The 20,393-nt window shown below is 35.4% G+C and overlaps 2 protein-coding genes across 3 annotated transcripts; one reads left to right on the top strand and one right to left on the bottom strand.

The window, feature by feature from the left end:
- Positions 1-5,430: 5,430 nt before the first annotated feature.
- LOC132167731 (aminotransferase ALD1, chloroplastic-like) lies at positions 5,431-9,677 on the bottom strand. Its single transcript, XM_059578755.1, has 10 exons — positions 9,567-9,677; positions 9,437-9,462; positions 9,233-9,300; positions 9,008-9,124; positions 8,326-8,388; positions 7,435-7,539; positions 7,292-7,342; positions 6,881-7,201; positions 6,582-6,788; positions 5,431-5,724 (listed from the first exon to the last, which is right to left on the bottom strand). Exons 1-10 carry the CDS (start codon positions 9,644-9,646, stop codon positions 5,431-5,433), a joined length of 1,332 nt encoding a protein of 443 aa, XP_059434738.1. The 5' UTR covers positions 9,647-9,677.
- A 3,740-nt stretch (positions 9,678-13,417) lies between these two features.
- Positions 13,418-17,418, top strand: LOC132185089 (tRNA (carboxymethyluridine(34)-5-O)-methyltransferase). Of its 2 annotated transcripts, none has more exons than XM_059598911.1 (3): positions 13,418-13,525; positions 14,913-15,989; positions 16,900-17,418. In XM_059598911.1, the coding sequence occupies exons 2-3, from the start codon at positions 14,917-14,919 to the stop codon at positions 16,985-16,987; spliced, it is 1,161 nt and encodes a 386-aa protein (XP_059454894.1). In that variant the 5' UTR covers positions 13,418-13,525; positions 14,913-14,916; the 3' UTR covers positions 16,988-17,418. The 2 variants fall into 2 exon arrangements, with proteins under 2 accessions (XP_059454894.1, XP_059454901.1); XM_059598918.1 differs by having other exon boundaries at positions 14,883-15,989.
- Positions 17,419-20,393: the final 2,975 nt, after the last annotated feature.

Below are 20,393 nucleotides of genomic sequence, written 5' to 3'. Positions count from 1 at the left end.
TCGTTTGTATGGGTTAACGTTTGTACGGGTAAAAATAGTTAGGGGTAATTATTTTTTTTCTTTATCAACTACAATGTTTTGGTACTTTTTTTTTCATGAACTATTAGTTTGTGTCCAAAACTCTTATTCCGCCAATCAAAGATCCATTATGTCAGTCAAAAGCGTCAACTCAGACGGTCTACCCGTTACTTTACACCCATAAACTACAATTTATTGTCACTTTGCCTTAATGAACTACAATTCATTGTCACTTTTAGGGTTGAGCAAATTACCGACTTCCGACCTATTTTGACCGACACCAACCATTACCGACTAAATAGCGAACAATAGGCGGCATGCTTTTTTTTTTTTTTTAAATTCCGAAATTTTCGGTTCAGTAAGCAGAAGAGGTTTTTTAACTGAATCGACTTTACTGACCGACTTTCAACTGACTTTACCGACAAATTTGCCACTTTTCCACATACCGACATTACCGACTTCCGAATGATACCGACTTTACCGACTGACTTTTGACTAACTTTATCGACAAATTTGCCACTTTTCCACATACCGACATTATCGACACCGACTTTATCGACTTCTGAATGATACCAACTTTACCGACCGCCATTTAGTTCAAAATGCGAAATAAAATAAAATTTGACAAAATAAATCGGTGAAATAATCGACTTTACCGACATTGTTGATTCGAAAGGCGAAAATAAAATTTTCATACTGAAACCGACATTACCGACCGACGCTCAGCCCAACTCACTTTGTCCCCATGAACTATAACACATTGTCACTTTGTTCATAGGGATCGGGTGTCACAGTTGGTAAGTTCATAGGGACAAAGTAAAAATACATTATAGTTCATGGGGGAAAAGGTAATTACTGTAAATAGTTATGAAAACATAACTATTTATGAGATGGTGAGATCAAAATTGTGAGATAAAAATATTCAAATGTTATGAAAACAGTTTTTATTTAAAAAATAATAATAATTAAGAATTGGATATGACTAACACGTTCGCATTATGAGATAAAAATATATGAGAGCATATAACATTACTCTATTTGTACAAGATAAATGCTAGAAACCGCACCACTACTACCCCCACAATTATCCCACTATGCTGACATTACAGAGTCTAATAGCCCCTTCTTTTTTTATTTTTTTATTCTTTTTTAACGAGGGATAATCCAAGGGTTACTATACTATGTCATGTCAACATATCAGGATAATTGTGAGATGTCATTGTAATTTGTAGCATTACTTTTTTAAATACAGTGAAAGTGATTATTAGTGAGAAGAGAAATGTTATACATAATAACACTTTTATTTCACTATATTAACGTGTCAATGTGTAGTAGTTTTAGGATAAGTAACAATTTAATTTTGTCTCCATAATACATCTTCAATTTTAATTTAATATTTATCATGTTATGCCTCACTTAATGAGAAAATGTTAGTCTATTAATTAAATGATTATAATTCTCAATTTCTTATACATAAGCATGGTCCAAACAATAAGAAGATACCTCATCTAATGCCCGACATAACCGTCTCCACCGACTTTTAAATGACTTTTTTTGTTTTAACAACAATTGATCCAAAAATTGGTTGAGATGATATCGTCTATAGGTATAAACTAGAAAAAGGTAGAACAATAAATGCAAGGATCGAAGGCTAGAAATGATCCAAGTGGAGGGCTTTGTGCGAAAGAAAGGGACATTGGGGTGCAGCCAAGACATAGGAGCATGCAATGAAGCCGGCCATGGGAATGGGCACCGTGGGGTCTCAGTGGACACCGGTGCACATGGGTTTGGTACTGCGTTTCAATTTCTATTCAAAGTGGGCATCATGCTGTCACTCACAGCTAAGCTTGCATTTCCTTTTATCACGTGCCAAGCTTTCACGTCACGTGCATCAGGACCGCCTTTAATGTAATTTGCAAGCCTAATTTACTAAAGTTAAAAAAATAAAAATAAAAAAATAAATAAAAGGAAAAAAAATAAGGGCTTTTTACAAATGGCCAAAAAGTACCCTTGATGCCTTTATGCATCGACGTGTGATTTGATGTTACATAAGAGTAAAATCTATTGGGTCCTACACTTGCATTATTATCTTCAATACCACCTAAAAAGTAAGATATATATAATCATCCAACACTTAAATTCCGCCTCTTCATCTTCTATACTTTGAATTCATAAAGTGCCACGTGGCATACTGACGTTTTTTAGTACAATTTTCTTATAATTTTAAATGTTTTGGTTGAATTTAAGTCGTGTCAATGCATGAATATAAAAGTATATAAGTTACTGGAAAAATTGTTCGACCCTAACCCTCTAATTTTATGTAAAGTTCGTATTGGGTTTACGAGTTATGTTAAAAATTGTCCTCCATTAAGTTTCATGTTGAGTTCGAATTGTGTCGAAACATGAATATGGAACTATATAAATTAACCATAATTCGACCCATTTAATTAAACATGTAAAATTCCTCATTCTTAACCCTTTTAATGTCGTGTTGGGTTTGTTTCGAATTTACGGATTGTGTCAAAATTTGACAGTTCTAAATTGACAAGTGCAACAAACAACAAATTTAATCTATATATTTTCTTATGATGTAAAAATGCATACAATTACAAAGATGCACGATTCCTCAACATTGATAGACACAAACTTTTGAATCCTGAGGTGAAATAGAATATATATATATATATATATATATATATTCAATGAAGTAGTAGTTATGGTTCAAATCGGAAATCGGACATTCCACAATGGGTGAAAATCCCGATGATAACGCATAAAGGAAGAAATTACACTGTTGCCCCTTCCCACCTTTTTCAATTAGAAAAAAAAAAAAAAAAAAACAATGAAGCAAATTAAGCAACCCAGAATCAAGTTTTAGAAGTATCCAACGTCTCCATATCTTTTGCAGCACAAATTGTCCGAGAAGTAGTGTTTGGATGGATTTTCTTGAACCCCCAGAAGAAGCATCCACTGGATTTGTTCTGTTTGAGCTGGTGATGAATCACACCGACATTATAATCGGCTCTTTCTTCCTCTTCCGTTGTCTTCATTTTCTCCTTGTGGAGCTTTCTCAAGACGTAGATTTCAGCCAGACCATATCCCGCTGCCATTGCCCAAGAATATGGTTGTGTGTTGAATTGGTTGTTGGTTGAGATCAACGGTGATGATCCATTTATAGGCGTTTGGATTGGCTTGGGGGACAAGCAAGTGACGAGTGCAGTGACAGACCCACATGTCTTCCAATGCTTTGACTTTTTCATGGCGGCGTCCAATCCCGGAGGCAAAGACAAAAGTGATGCTAATTGGCTTGGTGACCAAGGCAAGCAACCAGGTCTACATACATTTTGATGGTTGGCAGTTGACAGGTAGGTTGCCATGTGAATTCTGAAACGTGTGAGATATGTATGTATTTTCATAAAGAGATAAATGGGAGAATTTTTGGGTGGTCGTCAGCAAAGAGGATAGATTTTATTTTATATTATGCTTTTGCACCGTATCCTCATCATTTTATAAGATCGGGATTTTCAGTAATTTAGTGTTTAAATTACTAGTAATTTGTATAATATATTGTGAAATAATTTATATAAAAGTTACATATTCAAATAAATTTTAGGCTATCATACGATTTAATTGTTTTATTAGCAATATGTTGTAGATTATACTTTGAGTCACGTGACTATATTGACTACAATAAAAATTCAAAGTTGGTACACTTGAGCTCATACCATTTAATCGTCTTCAATATCTGCCTTTTCTGACATATTTGGTCTCCTATTGAATAACATGTGTAATCCGTTCTCAATAAATAGGAAGTAGATATATGACAAGGACTATAAGTTAAATAATTAACACATGGTTGAATCACTCTAAAATATACTTGTATTCGCTTGGTGTATTGACACAAGACGGAAGGAGAACAACGAAAATATATAAAAAATAACAGAAAATAAGATAAACCAAGTTGATCAGAGTCTCACCGTTCAACAATGAGGTTTGGTAGAGTCTCACCACCAAGAAAAAGAGAACAATCATGCCTCAAAGAAAACATATTTTTATTAATCATCATCTGATCTCCATAGAGTACACCGAACATTTAAATAGACATTGTAAAATAACTTTAAACCTAATTTGACTCACTTCGGGCTAAGCCCATTATCTAATTATAAAATAACTTTAACCCTATTCTGACTGACTATGGACCAAGCTCATTATTAAATTGCAAAATACAAACTCTTAAAATATAAAACCTAAATAAAACTAAAGACTAATTTATTATTTTCCCATCCCGCATCACGTACTAGCCCGATTTATCATGATACGGTCAAAAAATTTTGTATCATTTCAGTGCATTAGTCGATCCGATCAAAATATCAATTAAAACTCTTTGAATTTTATATTATTTCAGAATAACATTGTAGGATAAAAATATGGATAATACTAGACATCCCAACACTTTTTTCCAAATTCTTTTTTCCAAATGATCTGGCCATTCAATAAATAAATAGATTTATATTATTTTTTTGTCTAAAATGAATGTGGAGTCCGGATCATTTGAGAAAAAAGAATTTGAAAAAAAGTGTTGGGATGCCTAGCAACTCTCTAAAAATATTATTTCTTTTTTATCACTTGCAAATATAAATCCTAAATCCTAGAGAGGGCTTTAAGAAGATCACTACATATTCCAACGCAGTTTTCATATTTTGGCCCAGTGGGCCTCTTCCTTTTCGTAAGGTTTGTACTTAATTCATCCAAAAAAAGGCTTGTACTTAGCATATGATTTGTCCATCGACCAATGCTACTTACCATGGCCATACATAACCGACCAAAATCATATTATTTTTTATATTTTCATCATCATAAATAGATTAGCAATCATACCAACTTTTGCACAAATTTTTTTTAAAAAAACTTTTTTATACCAATTATTATTATTATTATTATTATTATTTTAATTTAAAATGCATTAACAATGCTGTGTTGTGCCATATTGTTTAACATTTGTCAATTTTGTTAGGGAGCCATCCCATCATATTTCACCAAGTCAAAACATTATAAGTAACTTTTTAATAATGATGTCGGCCTTCATATAACAATTTTGAAAGGGCAAATAACTTTAGGGAAAAACACTCCATTAAACCTTTTATCAAATCCATATGTTTCCCTTAAATTTGTAAGGGTGCTAATGCAATGTAACCAATCTCAAGCCAGTAAATGACATTAATTCTTATTCTTATGTATATTCGTCAACGAAAACGTTACAACAGAACGGGGGTGGATTATTTCCACTACAAATACAGAAAGAGGGGAGAAAAAAAGTAAGCGGAAATGCAGCCGGTGTTGGATCTAGCCGACCATAACCATCTTTATATATATATATATATATATATGTATGAAGAAAACTGGCAAAAGGATTCACTTATAAAGATTTTTCAGCCTCCTGGAAGCTTCCAAAATACATCCTCTATGGCCAAATGCACTGACTCGGATATACTCTTCGCCACCAGGACCAAATCCTCTGCCTGGCACTGTCACAATGTGTGTTTTCTCAAGAATTTCACTGAATATCTCCCAAGAACTATAACCAGGAAAGCGCACCCACACATATGGTGCATTTCTGCCTCCATCCACCTTCAACCCAAGAGATGCAAATGTGTCAACAATTATTTCAGCGTTGCCCCGGTAGTAATCAACCACTCTAGTTAAGGCCTGCAGAAACAAACATTCAAACAAGGAAACTATTTACTAGAATTCTCAGGAATACTCTAAAGATGTCATTTATATGTTATCTAATCGGCTTGCTGTCCTGTCCCTTGTGCACATTAGATTTGATGGGGGAGGCATGACATCCTCTCACTTGTGCCCTTTTGTACATCGACATAGAACGCAAGCTAAAACCATCTAATTAGAGTGACCTGTGCACACATTAGTAATGGGGACAAATGACACCCCCACTAGTGCCCTTTGTGCACTGGCACAAGCCAAGGTCATCTAATTGAAATATTACTTGTTTCTTGTGTCCTGTGCACACATCAATAATGTGACACATGACACTCCTCATTTGTGAGATTTGGATCCCTTATTTGACAAGGGTAGAATGGTCATTACACCTTTTTTTTTGGGGACAATTCTACCCTTGTAGAAAGGATTCTTCTCCTCCTTTGTGCCCATTTGTACATTAACTCATAACACAAACCAAAGTCATCGAATTGGACTTATTCATAATCGAGTGGTTTTACGGAGTAGCTAAATTGACTGGAAATCACACATTATAAAAGCGAAAGTCACTAGTTCAAATCTCTCATTCCTTCCTCCCCTTAGAGCTGATTACTTACCAAAAAAAAAAAAAACGAAAGAAAGAAAGAAAGGGAACTAGTGTGGTAATTCTTGTTTTCATGTCAAATTTGGGTCATGTTGAGGTATATGTATAATATTATATAAGTCAACCCTAACTCGCTAATTTCACGTTAGATGCGTATAAAATATTGCCAATCATATAGAGAATTAGAACCATACAGAGAAATTAAGAATGAGTAATTGCAATAGAAAGGGTGGTAAAAACTAACCCTGTAACCTTCTTTGGAAAGGCATGCTAGTCCACCAGCTTGAGCAACACTAGATGCACCATTGAAACAGGTGCATACAATTCGATCATAATCCTTCATGACAGGAAATCCATTAGAGTACGTGAGATCTTCAGGTACCACTGTCCAACCAAGGCGAACGCCAGTAAAGCCAGCAAATTTGGAGAAGGAGGAAATTTCTATGGCAACCTGTATTCATGAAGCATAACATGATATGTTAATGTTATGATATATCATATGTTGTAATTTTTTCAACGGTCCAGATTGAGTGACAAATTAACCTCTTTGGCTCCAGGAATTTCAAAGATTGATCTTGGGCTTTCATCTGATATGTAAGTAGAATAGGCAGAGTCAAAAATGATTATTGATCCATTTGCCTTAGCAAACTCCACAAGTTGCTTTAACTGCTGCCTTGATGCAGCATAACCAGTTGGATTGTTGGGAGAGCAAAAGAAAATGATGTCTGTTCTTGAAGTTGTCGATAGGTCTGGAAAAAAGTTGTTGTCATGCCCACACTTCATGTACACAATATTCTCATACTTCCCTGTTTCCTCTTGGAACTTGCCAGCTTGACCAACAATAACACTGGAATCTATGTAAGCCTGTGTAATTATAATTAACCACACTACTCATCAGCAAGGTGACCCAAATTAAAACCAGAGAATCTTGTCAAAAAGGGTGAAAAAATTTACCGGAAAAGATGGGTCCTGTACAGCCACTGAGACATTCGAACCCAGAAGCATCTGCCAATGATCAAGATTTATAGCGTATTTTTTCATTATAAAGTGATAATAATACTAATAAATTATCTGCTTTGGTAAATTATCTGCTTCACCTGAAGACGGGAAATGTCACACTGTGCACCATCTGAAACGAAAATTTCATTTCCTTTAACACCCAAATCTCTGTAAAATGTTTCTGCAATAGCCCTTCTCAATGCCTGCAGCAAGAAAATCACTTTCTATTATTTCATGGCCTAGATTAAATTTCACAACATCTTATGTTGTCACGTTATTTAATCTTTGACCCTATTTATAGTGAAATATTTCTAATGTTTAGTTATGGCTGCAGGGTTTGTTTGAGTCAGACATCATAGTTTGTCTTCTTGCCAATTGGACGACAGGCTTAATATTAGCCACATGACGGGATAAGGCAAACAAACTTCAAAGGTTATGGCAATTTTAGTGTCCTCTGCCGTTTAAGTACAACAGTAAACCGACAAAGTAGAAGGAGGAAACAGGCGACAAAACATCCTAATCTTTATGTATTCCAGGCATGGAGAAATAAATGAAACCTACTCAAAAATTTTCCTGCCTTGTGTTTGTGGAGTAAAGAATTCTGTTTTCTCGTGCTACTCGTCAAGACTGGGAAACTTTACTATCTCTGTCGAATAAGTCTCGAATACATAATTCTTCAAGGCAAGGAAACTTTACTATTTCTGTCGTGTAAGTCTCGAATATATAATTTTTTAAGGTAGGGCTACTTTACTATCTCTGTCATGTAAGTCTCGAATACATAATTCTTCAAGACAGGACAACTTTACCATCTTTGTCGTGTAAATCTCGAATACATAATTCCACTCATAAACCTTTTTTTTTTTAAAAAAAAATAATAATTTCTTATGTTTTTCTGCTTCTTTGAGTCAGTATCCATAAAAGTATAGGCATATATACCAACCAAAATAATAAATTCATAAAAAGCACTAAAAGTGCCACTAGTACTGTACCATATTGCCTTGCTCAGCTCCATACCCTCTATAACCTTGAACAGTTGATAGAGCATGCGCATGCTGCAAAACAGAAGAAAACAGCATATATAATTGTTTTTTCAGAACCAAAAATTGATGGGATTTTCTGAAGAGAGCCCTTTTTGGCCGGTAGCTATGAGTTCCTTTTCTCTAGTAAAATTAAACTTGTAGGCTGAAAACTCTAGACCAATCGACAAAAGGCATACAGCCACAAGTTCTGTCCCACAAGTTGGACTTTAAGTGGTGGAAATGGAAACTGATGATGACATAAAACCCTCTTCAACTTAGACATGCACATAGAAGTGCACAGTGAGCTATTACTGCATACAACTGAGACACGTGGCAATATAAATTAGCTTTTGGATCAATAAGAGCATGTAAAAAAAATCAAGAGATAGATTTTCACTGCTACATATATAAAAGTCTACTAAAGAACAATTCTTATGATAAATATATTTTTCTTGGCGAAAAAGAAGATATTAAAGCCAGCACAATATTTCTTCCACTCCATCAGACAAAAACTTGTGATACTGGTCTTGGCTCGGTGGTAAGAAGATGGGGAGTGGTCAAGAAAGTCTTCTAAATCTTTCCTATACAAAAAAAAAAAAAAAAGAAAGGAAAAAAGATAGTTATATGAAACATTTGAAAGCCAGAAATTTACCTCCGCCATAGCAGATGTTATGATGTCTGGTATAGGCTGTGTAGTATCACCAATGCCAAGTCTTATCAACCTTGCATGAGGAGACTTCTGAGTGTGTTCCAACTCATGCCTGGATATCTGCTTAACAAACAGTAATTAATGGCTATCTAACGAAGCAAAAGTGAAATAAGGCTGCAAAAAAAAGAAAGAAAAATCATGACAGTGGACGATTCAGAAGCTGCTGACCTCGGGAAACAAATATCCACTTCGCAGTTTCTCCATATTGGCATTGCGTGGGACACTTGTGCAATGACCTGTGATCTCATTAATTACATTGCATATAGGTTAGTCTGAGCCATTTAATAGTCTGCAAAATTCTACCAAGATTTATTTTTATATATAGAGAACATTTGAGTGCTTTATGCAGATGCATGCATTGCAGTGACTTACCACTCTTCTCATTGCTCAAGTTTGAACTGTAAATCACCCAGGAAACACAAGAATGGAGCTAATTAAATGAGTACCATAAATAGAAAAGTTAGTGAGACAATAACATTTATCTAAGGTCTTTAGCAACAACCTGGTACTCCAAGTTGTGTTAGGTTGTAATGAAACTGCATAAGGTATGCGAATGCGTGATGATAGTTGACAGTAGAGCATTTTTCTGTTTCAAAATTTTGCTTCAATATCAAACTCCTCTATGTTTTCTCAATTGAGAGCTAGCTAGGTCTCTCTCTATATATATAAATGAAGCTGAGGGTGTCTACTGTCCAGCACACATCACAAACATGCCACGAAATGTTCCTAAAAAGCAATGTGCAACCTGGGACAATTTCAGTTGTGGATATGAAACAGAATTTTCTTAGGTGGTTCCAAGAAACAAACAAATGTGGAAGAAGCCACCAGTGCACAAGGCTTCCTCTTTTCGATACATTTTCCTGGACTGTGACAATGAGCTGCCGCATAAAGTTAATTTCCACACAACCACTCCATGTATACTTAACCTTTTTGCGTGGAAAAAAATTCAGACACGGCCTTTTCTCTGAACCTATCCCATTTTTTTTATCAAGTCCATATAGACTGACCTGACCCCCACGCAGAGAAATCGTACAACTTTCAAAGAAAGTTGTCATTATAATAGAATTAAGGGAGGCTACTTGAATGCAAACAAAAAGAAAAATAATTTGGCCATTTGGCAGAACTGATCATGACTTTCTAAGCTTCAACTCTGTAAGAACCCACGTGGTGATTGGCTGCTGAAAGAAGTCGTGGAGCAATTGGATTGGGCCTTAAATTAATCACATGGCACATTTTCAATATGATGGTGACTTAACATGACACCCACAAACTAAAAGTATTCCAGTTAACCCTCTGAAAAGCAAGAGAAAATTACTTGAATGAAGCTTCAGAAAACTTGAACCACAATTTCTCAGGAAACCACATTTATATTGCAGGTAAAGAGCAATCGCCAGGAACAAAAAAGAAAGCAAAAAAAATTCAGGAGTCAACAAATGAATAAATATATAAAAATGCATGCTACTAGAATAGTGGAAAATAATACACAAGTTGCATTAAAACCAGACCTACAAAAAGAACCCCATAAGCAACTGTCAACATGCACGTTTCCTTGAATTTTTTGAAGGGTTTCAACGTTTCTGGAGGATTTCAATGTTCAAAAGAAAAAAAAAAAAAAGAAAAAAACGTGAGTTTGAGCGAAAGCCTCCTTTTTTTCAGGCCTCTTTATCAACAAAGTAATTAGTGCAGACGATATTATTCATGATCAATTTCTTGTGTTTTGATTGGATCTTTCATGAAGTCATCAACAGCTCCATTTGGTCAGATCTTTTTTAGAGGATTTTCAAGTAAAAAAAGTTCTGTTTACTTGTCAAAGTTCCATACTCCATTTTTGACGAGATCCTTTGTACTTTACATTATAGATTTTTTATATTTTAACCAATTAATTATTTTATGGGCCTCACATGGGATCCTTAATAGAATTCACACAAGGCGTACAAAAGATTTCAAGAGATATCCTCCTAGAAAATACCAACTTGTCTTAAGACCAAAAACTCCATGAGGATCAAATTGCTATACATATTGGGTAACTCTTTTCACACATTTTTTTTTTCCAACTTTTTATCAGTTAAAAACTAAAAATGACCACCAAAAAAAAAATAAAATTACTAACCTTAATTATCTGGGTCCTGTCTCATATCATATAACATATTCTCTGGATCCAACACATACTAAAAATACATCTCTCTTCATAACCCAATCAAAAAAAAGGTGGATTTGGACCCCCTTCACCCTTGGGCCAATTCTCTGTTAAGTCTGCCCATGAGCTGGAACAGAGTTGTCCTTCAAACCAACCATGCCCCTGCCCTGGTAATTGGAAAACCTTATGAAAACTCAAGCTGCAGCATGGGCTTAAGCTTCTCCATTAGAAGAAGGCCTGGAGTTCCCTCCCCACCAGAACAAACACTCTTGAATACAAAACCCAAATTGTCCATGAAGCCTATCTTTGCCCAGCATTGTATGCCAAACCCATCCAGAGACAATCCAGACACTTTTTCCCCTTGAAAAACCAGCAAATCCCCACCTGGATCCAAGCTATTCCCAATCCAACCCCATTCCCTCCTTGCAATCCCTCTCAATGAAGCCCATAACTTTCTGATCCTTGCAGTCAACCCTTATATATGGACATTCTTTGGTTTACCATAAACTATATAGACTATAGTCCACAAAGAATCCAAACCTGACACCCCTGCCACCCTTCAGCTTGTCCTAAAAACCTTCCCGGACCATCAAAAAGCCAGAAGAATGGTCTCCCCCTGGTCACTTAAAGTTAAAGGTCAACTCTTTGATGTTGCTATATGCCCTTCTTTTTCCAAACAGGATCTCTCTAGTTTATTTTCGACTGGAGAATATCTAGTTAATGGTCAGGATCTCTTTAAAGAGATCCTGACACCATAAATAGGATGTATGTCCCATTAATAACAAAATATATATATAATAAAAATTTATAAAACAAAATTATAAAAAATTAAGGGGTGGCCGGACCACCCCAGCTAAAATGGGGTGGTCCAGCCACCCCCTATGGCCAAGAGCCACCCCTTTATCTTTTTTATTAATTGATTAATTAATTTTTTTAATCTGAATTTTTTTTTTTTTTTTTTTTGTAGTGAGACAAGTGTCCTATTTGTGACTGTAACCATAAACTAAATATTCTCCAATCTATTATGGACCGGAGATGATCATATTCCTCTTTGTCCACTAGCTAGTAGCAGTGCAGTTAGCATCATCAAATAAAAAATTCATCTGTGTGAAATTTTCAATCAATTTATATGCTAAATGCTAACTAATGGGGTAATTTATATCCGTATAAATGTGTGCTAGTTGAAAAGATGAAATGTCACCTTTTAAAGTTTAATAATGTAAGTGACAAAAGGGTGATTTTTTGTGTTTTTTTTTTGAAAAAAAAAAATGGTAGGCCAGAAAGACCAATTGTAGTTATCATACTTGAGCATGACCATAATAGTACATACCCATTAAGAGCCGCACATAAAAAGTCTATTAATAATGCAAGTGACAAAAGGGTAATAGTTTGGGGTAAGTGTATTTTTTCTCTTCCTAATAATATTGATTTCTCATGTCTCATATAACATACTTGTAAGCTGACCAGGCATGTGTTTATAGGTGACATACTTGTAAGCTGACCAGGCATGTGTTTATAGGTGAGAAGAGAGTCAACAGCATTAATACGCGATAAATGTTAGGGGTCAATAAATTCTTTATATTTGGCCTATATTCCCTTACAATCAACTATTGAATTTATAGATTTATGTAAATAGAACATGATCCTCTCCAAAATAGACTGGAGAATATCCAGTAAATTGTCAAGATCTCTCTAAAGAGATCTTAAGGCCATAAATAGGACACATGTCCCATTAATAAAAATAAGAATAAAATAATATATATTTTAAAAATAATTAAAAAAATAATAATTTTAAAAAACTAAGGGGTGGCCGGCCACCCCAATGGAGGTGGTCGGCCACCCCCAAGCGCCAAATCAAAAAAATAAAAAATTGAATTAGCCCTTGGGGGTGGCCGGACACCCCTTGGTTTTTTAAATTTTTTTATTATTTTCTTTTTAATTATTTTTAAAATATATATATATATATATATATATATATATATATATTTTTGTTAATAAACATGTCTTTTTAGTTTTTAGAGAGATCATTACCATTAACCGGATATTCTCCAGTGCAAAATAAATTGGAGAGGATCTTGTTCCTACGTAGATTTCATATAAATTAATAGTGGATCCCACAAATTCAATGGTTGATTGTATAAAAATATGAGCTAAAGAACTAATTTATATTATTTAAACGCTTATCGGACGGGCACCAAGGAGAAGCTCATATTATTTAACATACACCTCTCCTCGTCTTAGGACTTCTGCATAACAAAATCTCTATCTCACACGCTCAAAACCCTAACCCTCTGTTCCTCACCAAGTTCGAATTTTTCAATCAGGTCAGTTTCTCACATCTCTCCCTCTATATATATATATAGTTGATTGTATATTTCGAATTTTCTCAACGCTGTATATTTTCCTTGATTTACATATTTGTGAAAGCCCCAGGTTAGATTGTATTGCTGAAGCCTGTGTTAGCTCAACCGAAGAAAATACATTCTTCCGCATGAAATATCACTAATTTTTAACCCTAAGTGATTTTCTGAAGTGAAAATGCGCGTGTATCATTGGGCCTCAATAAGGAGAATAAAATATAGGATGATTAGCTGAGAGGCTTTGCTAAAAGGAAGTTTGGATAACAGTTCTGAATCTTTTTTTTTTTTTTTTTTTTTAAATGTTTATCATCTGAGAAAAAAAATGAAAACCTGCACTTGATTAATACAATTACTTATTTGATAGTGAAATTTTGAGATTGAAATCAGACAAGGACCAATTTTGGCCAGCTTATCTGATTTAGCAAAATAAATCTATATGGTACTCCTTAAAGAATAATATGAAATCAGGGGAATTTAGCAAAATACTTCCTCAACTATAACCCTCATTTCAGTCTTCATGGCAGCATGGGTAATAATGCTTGATATTCATAGAGCATGGGGTTTCAGGATTGAAGACTGAAATCCACCGGAAAGATGCATAGAGTCAGGCATCACTTACAAATGTATTGGCATCTTCATGTCTCATGAAAAGTTGGTTTAACCTTAGCATTCACACTTCAAGTTACCAAAATCATTTATCACTGATTTCCCCATGTAAACTTGACAACTGTGCAGTACTTGGTTACTTTCTTACAAAATCACATGAGTTGCTTTCCTGATAGATTTTAGGTCCCTGGTTGCTGGGAGGAAAGATTACTCATAGTATGCCTGATAAAAATATAATTGAGAAATGACAATCATACTTATCAAAAAACAACTTAGGGGCAGTTGAGGTGCTAACCAATTTGTGCCTTTTCTCCCCTCCTGACCTAGTTGCAGTGTTGCTTACTTAAGAATAAGAACGCTATCGTTAGCAGCTTCTATTATGATTTTTCTGTTTTTCCCTAATTTTCCTAGTTATCTATTTTTTCGTTTGATTTATATCACAGAATTCAAAAACTGTTTGTCGGGGATAGAATTATTATGGAACCTTTCTGATTCTTTTTATCTTCCAAATCTTGTTTCAACATACACCATTACATTGCTTCTATCATCTGTATGGTAGGTCTCAAACCTCATCTCTTCTGATTCGTGACATGAATGTCATACATTTTTAACTTATTATCCTTGGTCTTGTATGATGGGTCCTTGAAACTTCATCTCTTGGACTTATGACATGAATGTCAGAATTTGTTAACTTATTATCCTTGATATCCTGCAGGGTCATTTCTGATTACATTTAAATTTTCAGGTGGATGCTTTATAATGTTCTAAGAGTAATTAGATGCTTCTATCAATCCCAGCACGCCTGTAGTGTGCTCACTATAGCTCATAGTCTCCGTCAGTCAGGAATTTTCAGCACTATGAGAGAAGTCAACATAAAAGGTGCCTCTGGTTTATGTACTCTTGTATCTGATGGACAATCTGAAATCCCTCAATCTGTATCAGATAGTGAGAACATGGGAAAGTCATTCTTTAGTGTACAATCCACCCCTGAAATTGAAAAGAAGTATGTCCATCATGTTTATGATGCTATTGCTCCTCATTTCAGTTCCACCCGGTTTGCTAAGTGGCCAAAAGTTGCTACCTTTTTATCATCTTTGCCTTCAGGATCTCTCGTCCTGGATGCGGGATGTGGCAATGGTAAGTACTTGGGTTTGAATCCTGATTGCTTTTTCATAGGATGTGATATAAGTGCCCCCCTTATCAAAATCTGTGCTGATAGAGGGCATGAGGTTCTGGTTGCAGATGCTATAAATCTTCCATATAGAACTGATTTTGGTGATGCAGCGATCTCTATTGCCGTATTACATCATCTAAGTACAGAGATTAGGAGAAAAAGAGCAATTGAAGAATTAGTTAGAGTTGTCAAAAAGGGTGGCCTAGTTCTGATAACAGTTTGGGCTGTAGAACAAGAGGATAGATCATTGCTTGCCAAATGGACTCCACTTTCAGAAAAGTATGTTGAAGAGTGGATAGGACCAGGTAGTCCTCTTGCTCGTAGTCCGTCATCCTTGCCATTAGAAAGCATCCCTGAAAATGAGGATAATGGTTCGAGAGACCATATAGAAGATTCCATGGAGAAGATGCATGAAACTCCACATCTAACCTCTGAAAGTAAATATGATTCACTGTCCCTTAAGCATGAAAAGAATACCAAGAATCAACAAGAGTATTTTGTTCCTTGGCACTTGCCTTATCATCGTGCTGAAGTAAGTGGTGCTTCTGCTTGTGCTCTTGCAAATGGTCTTGCAAAGAAAGATGATAAAAAGGGTGCTGTAGTGTACAACAGATATTACCATGTTTTCAGTGAAGGCGAGCTTGAAAGGTAACTTATTACTTTCTTTTATATGTTTCCATGTGGATTTTTATTTTTACTTTTTATTAATCGTTGATTGTATAACTACTTGTGAATGTGTGATTTTCTAATAATTGGTTGTGAATAGCTTAAAAGGAAATTCTGGTCTATCGAGCAAGAGGTCTATCGTTTCCTCTTGCTCGAATTGTCTTATATGTAAGCTAGCTGGCTTAGAATATGTGCCCCACTAGGACTCGATTTCGATCCAACCATAATATAGATCTCTGACATCAATGTATCATCTGCACCATACTGGATTTAAATGTATAGCATGCATGAATATATTGGATAACACTGAGATGCTTTGGGAGAGTGAAGAAGGCAAGATACATGAGGATCAGCCCAAGAGGACATGCATATAGGTGACTTCAGTAATAAACGTATTTAATGTGTAGCAATATCAGCCAATTTTATTAGCTTGTCTTAGTGTGTGGGGAGATTGAGTTGATTTTTATAGGATATGGATGTAAGTCAGGATTTCCCTGTATCAGTTGCATAATTTGAATTCTTATATTTATGCAAGTTAAGACCATTTACAGCACAAGGAGGGTGCCTATTGTGCCAATTGAAAGTCCTCAAATGAAAAGAGGCCCATTGATGGTAGTGGTTTTGAACAAATCCCAGGAAATTCATAGTAACGTTTGATGATCTTTCGCCACTTTCAAGCATGCAACTGGACATAATCTTTCATGTTTTTCCAGCTCTTTTGTTAATTCTATTTCGAGATTTCTGAAAAAGACTAAATATTTTGCTTTTGTTTGATTCTATAATCTCTCTTTTTTCTTTTTCTTTTTTTTCCCATGTATTCATTCATGCTTTGACATGCATGTGTACACATGATGCATGATATTTCTTCCTCGTTTATCATACCTTTATGCAGGTTAGCATCTGGTATCGACAATGCAGTAATTGTTGATCAATTTTATGACAAATCAAACTGGTGCATCATTCTTGAGAAAATATTATGACCCATCAAACATGCTGTCATGCTGAGACGGGGGTAAGGATCTAAATGGATCATTTATTAATGTGGGAAACGGTTGATCTTTTCTGGAAGGGGATGGCCTCTGCAAACTCTCGCACTGCTCAGAAATGGCCCCATGTGCACCTACCAGAGGAAGTTAGGTGTTAAGATGGTAAGAGCACTGATTATTTCATTTATGGTGAACTCTTGGCCTCGTGTAAGGTGGCGAAACACTGGCTTTCTGTTTGTGTTTGTGTGTGGTTGAGAGGTGTTTTATGTTTATCCCTTTGGGGAGAGGGAGAGAGAGAGCAGATTGAAGGGAATTATGCATGGGGCTTCAAAGAAATATCATGCATCATGTGTTCACGTCAAATAAAAAATGTACCAATTACTATCGAATGATGAGCCTTTTTTTTTTTCCAGAAAGTTGCTCATTAACTTAAATAACTTCATCCGACTTTAATGAAAGATAAGTTAGGGAGCTCTCGTCTCTCTTACCCTCTTTATGAGTGCTTGATTCCTTCTAGCGAGTGTTGACCGGAGTGGAGGGAACAGCTGAGTCTCCTCAATCTTCTTTCTTTTTTCTTTCTTATTTTCTTTTTTTGCCTGCAACTTGGAAGCCAAATCTATTGTGCGTCCACTCCCTCTGCCTCCAATGTACCTTTGCCAACCCGGGATTCACTTGCTGCCCTACTCGTCCGCGCACTCGGCTTGCATGCGTACTGGGCTTGGGCCGTAGGCTCCTATCTAGACCAAGTATTTGGGCCTAATATAACGGCAACCAACAGCTCGGCCTGCCTCTCAAACGAAAGGGTAAGGACCAAGGAGAGATGCAAAGTAAAAGAATCATCCCCCCATACCACCTCAACAACCATGTAGGGTGGCATAAGCGTTGAGCCACTACCCTACACAGTACACAGGACATGCCTTTGCCTCATTGAAGGACACCAACAAGGGTATAGCCCGTGATCGAGAGTGTCACATGGCCTGGACCATGCACAATGGAGCCCTTCATCCATTTGAGACCCTTTTACTCAATTTATTTCGATGTAAAATGGTTTTCAAAAAATAATTTTTGCATTTTATGGTGTTTACTGCGACGTAAAATAGTGGTCAACGGAAAATATTTTCTTTTTGACCAAAAATTCTTCTTTAAATTTCAGAAAATGGTTTATGATTTTCAAAACCGTAAACCATTTTTTCGACTTTGAGCATCTCATTCTCAAATCGATGACCCTGCTAAGACCCGTCCAAGACCTCGTCGGGACCCACTTGAGACTTGCCCAGGACCCCGCCAGGACCTACCTAGGCTCTGACCGAACCTGAACGGGACCCACTTGGGCCTACCTAGGACCCGCCCTGGAGTTGATCAGGACTTGCCCGGGATTTGACTGGGACCCACTTGGGACCTGACCTGGACTTGCCCGGGACCCTGCCGGTAGAGGTGTCAAAAAGTACCGGGAAACAAGAAACTAGTAACCGAGTACCCCGATTCCGGTTTTTGGCACCTGCTTATAATAATAATAATAATAACAATATATATATATATGAAAAAAAATGGAACCGTCCAATCCCACATATTTTTAATATACTCCAAGATAGGGGTATCAATGCGGGCGGTTAAAAACTGCCCACTAACTGCTAACCGTTTAACCGTTTAACCGTATTAACTGCCTAACCGCTATAACCGCCTAGCGGTTATTGGGTTTACTAATCGTAACCACTAACCGCTAACCGCCTTTTTATATAATATATTTTTATAATTATAATTATAAAAATATTTATACATATAACATAATCACTTGATCCTTAAATCACAATTTTTTTTTTAAATAATTAAATCACAATTTGAGTATTAATATATTATCACTATAATTTATATGATTATATCATATAATCACTTGATCATTAAATCACAATTTTTTTAAAAATAATTAAATCACAATTTGAGTATTAATATATTAATTATCACTATAATTTATATGATTATATCACATGATCAATTGATCATTAAATCATTTGATTATATAATAACAAATTATACATATATAATATGACATAACTCATAAGTATACCAATTCATACTAATACAATAATTAAATATCTAGAGACTTATTTCCAATGTATATTATAAACTTATAAGTTTATATATGTTATAAGTCTATATAAGTCTACATATGCATATGAATAATATAAATGTATAATATTAATACTTCATCATATGATTTAATAACAATTCAAATACTTTATTCAAGACTTCAAGTGAATCATATTATTAATGTACAATAATGATATGATTTGTATAATATCAAATTAAGTAATTGACATTGAATTAAACAATGACCAACGTGTTACTTATAAACACAATTTAAGTATTAATGTATTATCATTATATGTTGTGATAGTTGTCTGAATTCTGAACTTTTTTTTTTATATGTTGTGTTAAATTTTTTTTTTAAAATAATAAAAAAAAAAAGTTAACCGGTTATGATTTAATATTTAAGGAAATTTTTTTAAAGTACAAGTAAATGTAAAGAGGGTAAAAAAAAAAGAGCAAAAAAACGCCCAAAAAGCCCAAAAAAAAGAAGCCCAAAAAGCCCTAAAGAAAGCTCAAAAACGCCCAAGAAACCCAAAAAAAAGTTCAATTTTGAAAAAGCGGTTACTGGGCGATTATCTATTTCACTAACCGCTAACCGGCGGTTAACTGCTAGGCGGTTAGCGGTTGCGGTTAGTGAAATCTACTAACCGCTAAGGCGGTTACGGTTAGCTGTTATTGGCAGTTGGAAGTCCTACATTGCCTGGGTATTAAGGAAATTGGCCATTTATAAGGGTGAGGGGAAACTTCAACTCTTGAGCTAACTTTTTGGTTGAGTTAGGCACAAGACCCATTTCTAATATGATATCAGAGCCTAGCCCAATTGGCTGTGGCCCACCGTCACCCTGGCAATAATTACTAACTGTAACCGCCTTGACACCCCTATTCCAAGAGGGACCCATACTGGAGAAAACGTGAGTGGTTGAGTGACTTTAGATAAGGGTAAATATATTTAAAGTCCTTAGGTTAACACGCCAATTTTTTTTTTTTTTGACAATTTACTCCCTGGGTCAAAATGCCAAGAAAATTCCTACGGTCAAATTTTTTTAACTGCTGTTATATCATCGGCATAATAAATTTTTATTAATTCAATTTAAAAAATTAAATAAAAATTAAAAAAATAAAAATAAAAATAAAAATTGAAGGGGTGTCCAAAAGCCATCCCTGGCCACCCCAAAACACCACGAGCCACCCCATGGGTGTGGGCCACCCCTAAACCCAAGGATGATATAGAGGTTAAAGCTACTGAAAACCTACTTGGCTATGAAGTTTGTTCATCATAGGATGATATAGAGCAGGAAAGCATCATGTCCAA

This window comes from Corylus avellana, chromosome ca1 (genome assembly GCF_901000735.1).
Source record: "Corylus avellana chromosome ca1, CavTom2PMs-1.0".
NCBI classification, from domain to species: Eukaryota; Viridiplantae; Streptophyta; class Magnoliopsida; order Fagales; family Betulaceae; genus Corylus; species Corylus avellana.
The sequence above is the reverse complement of the archived record's forward strand: the minus strand, read 5'-3'. Positions and strand labels throughout refer to the sequence as shown.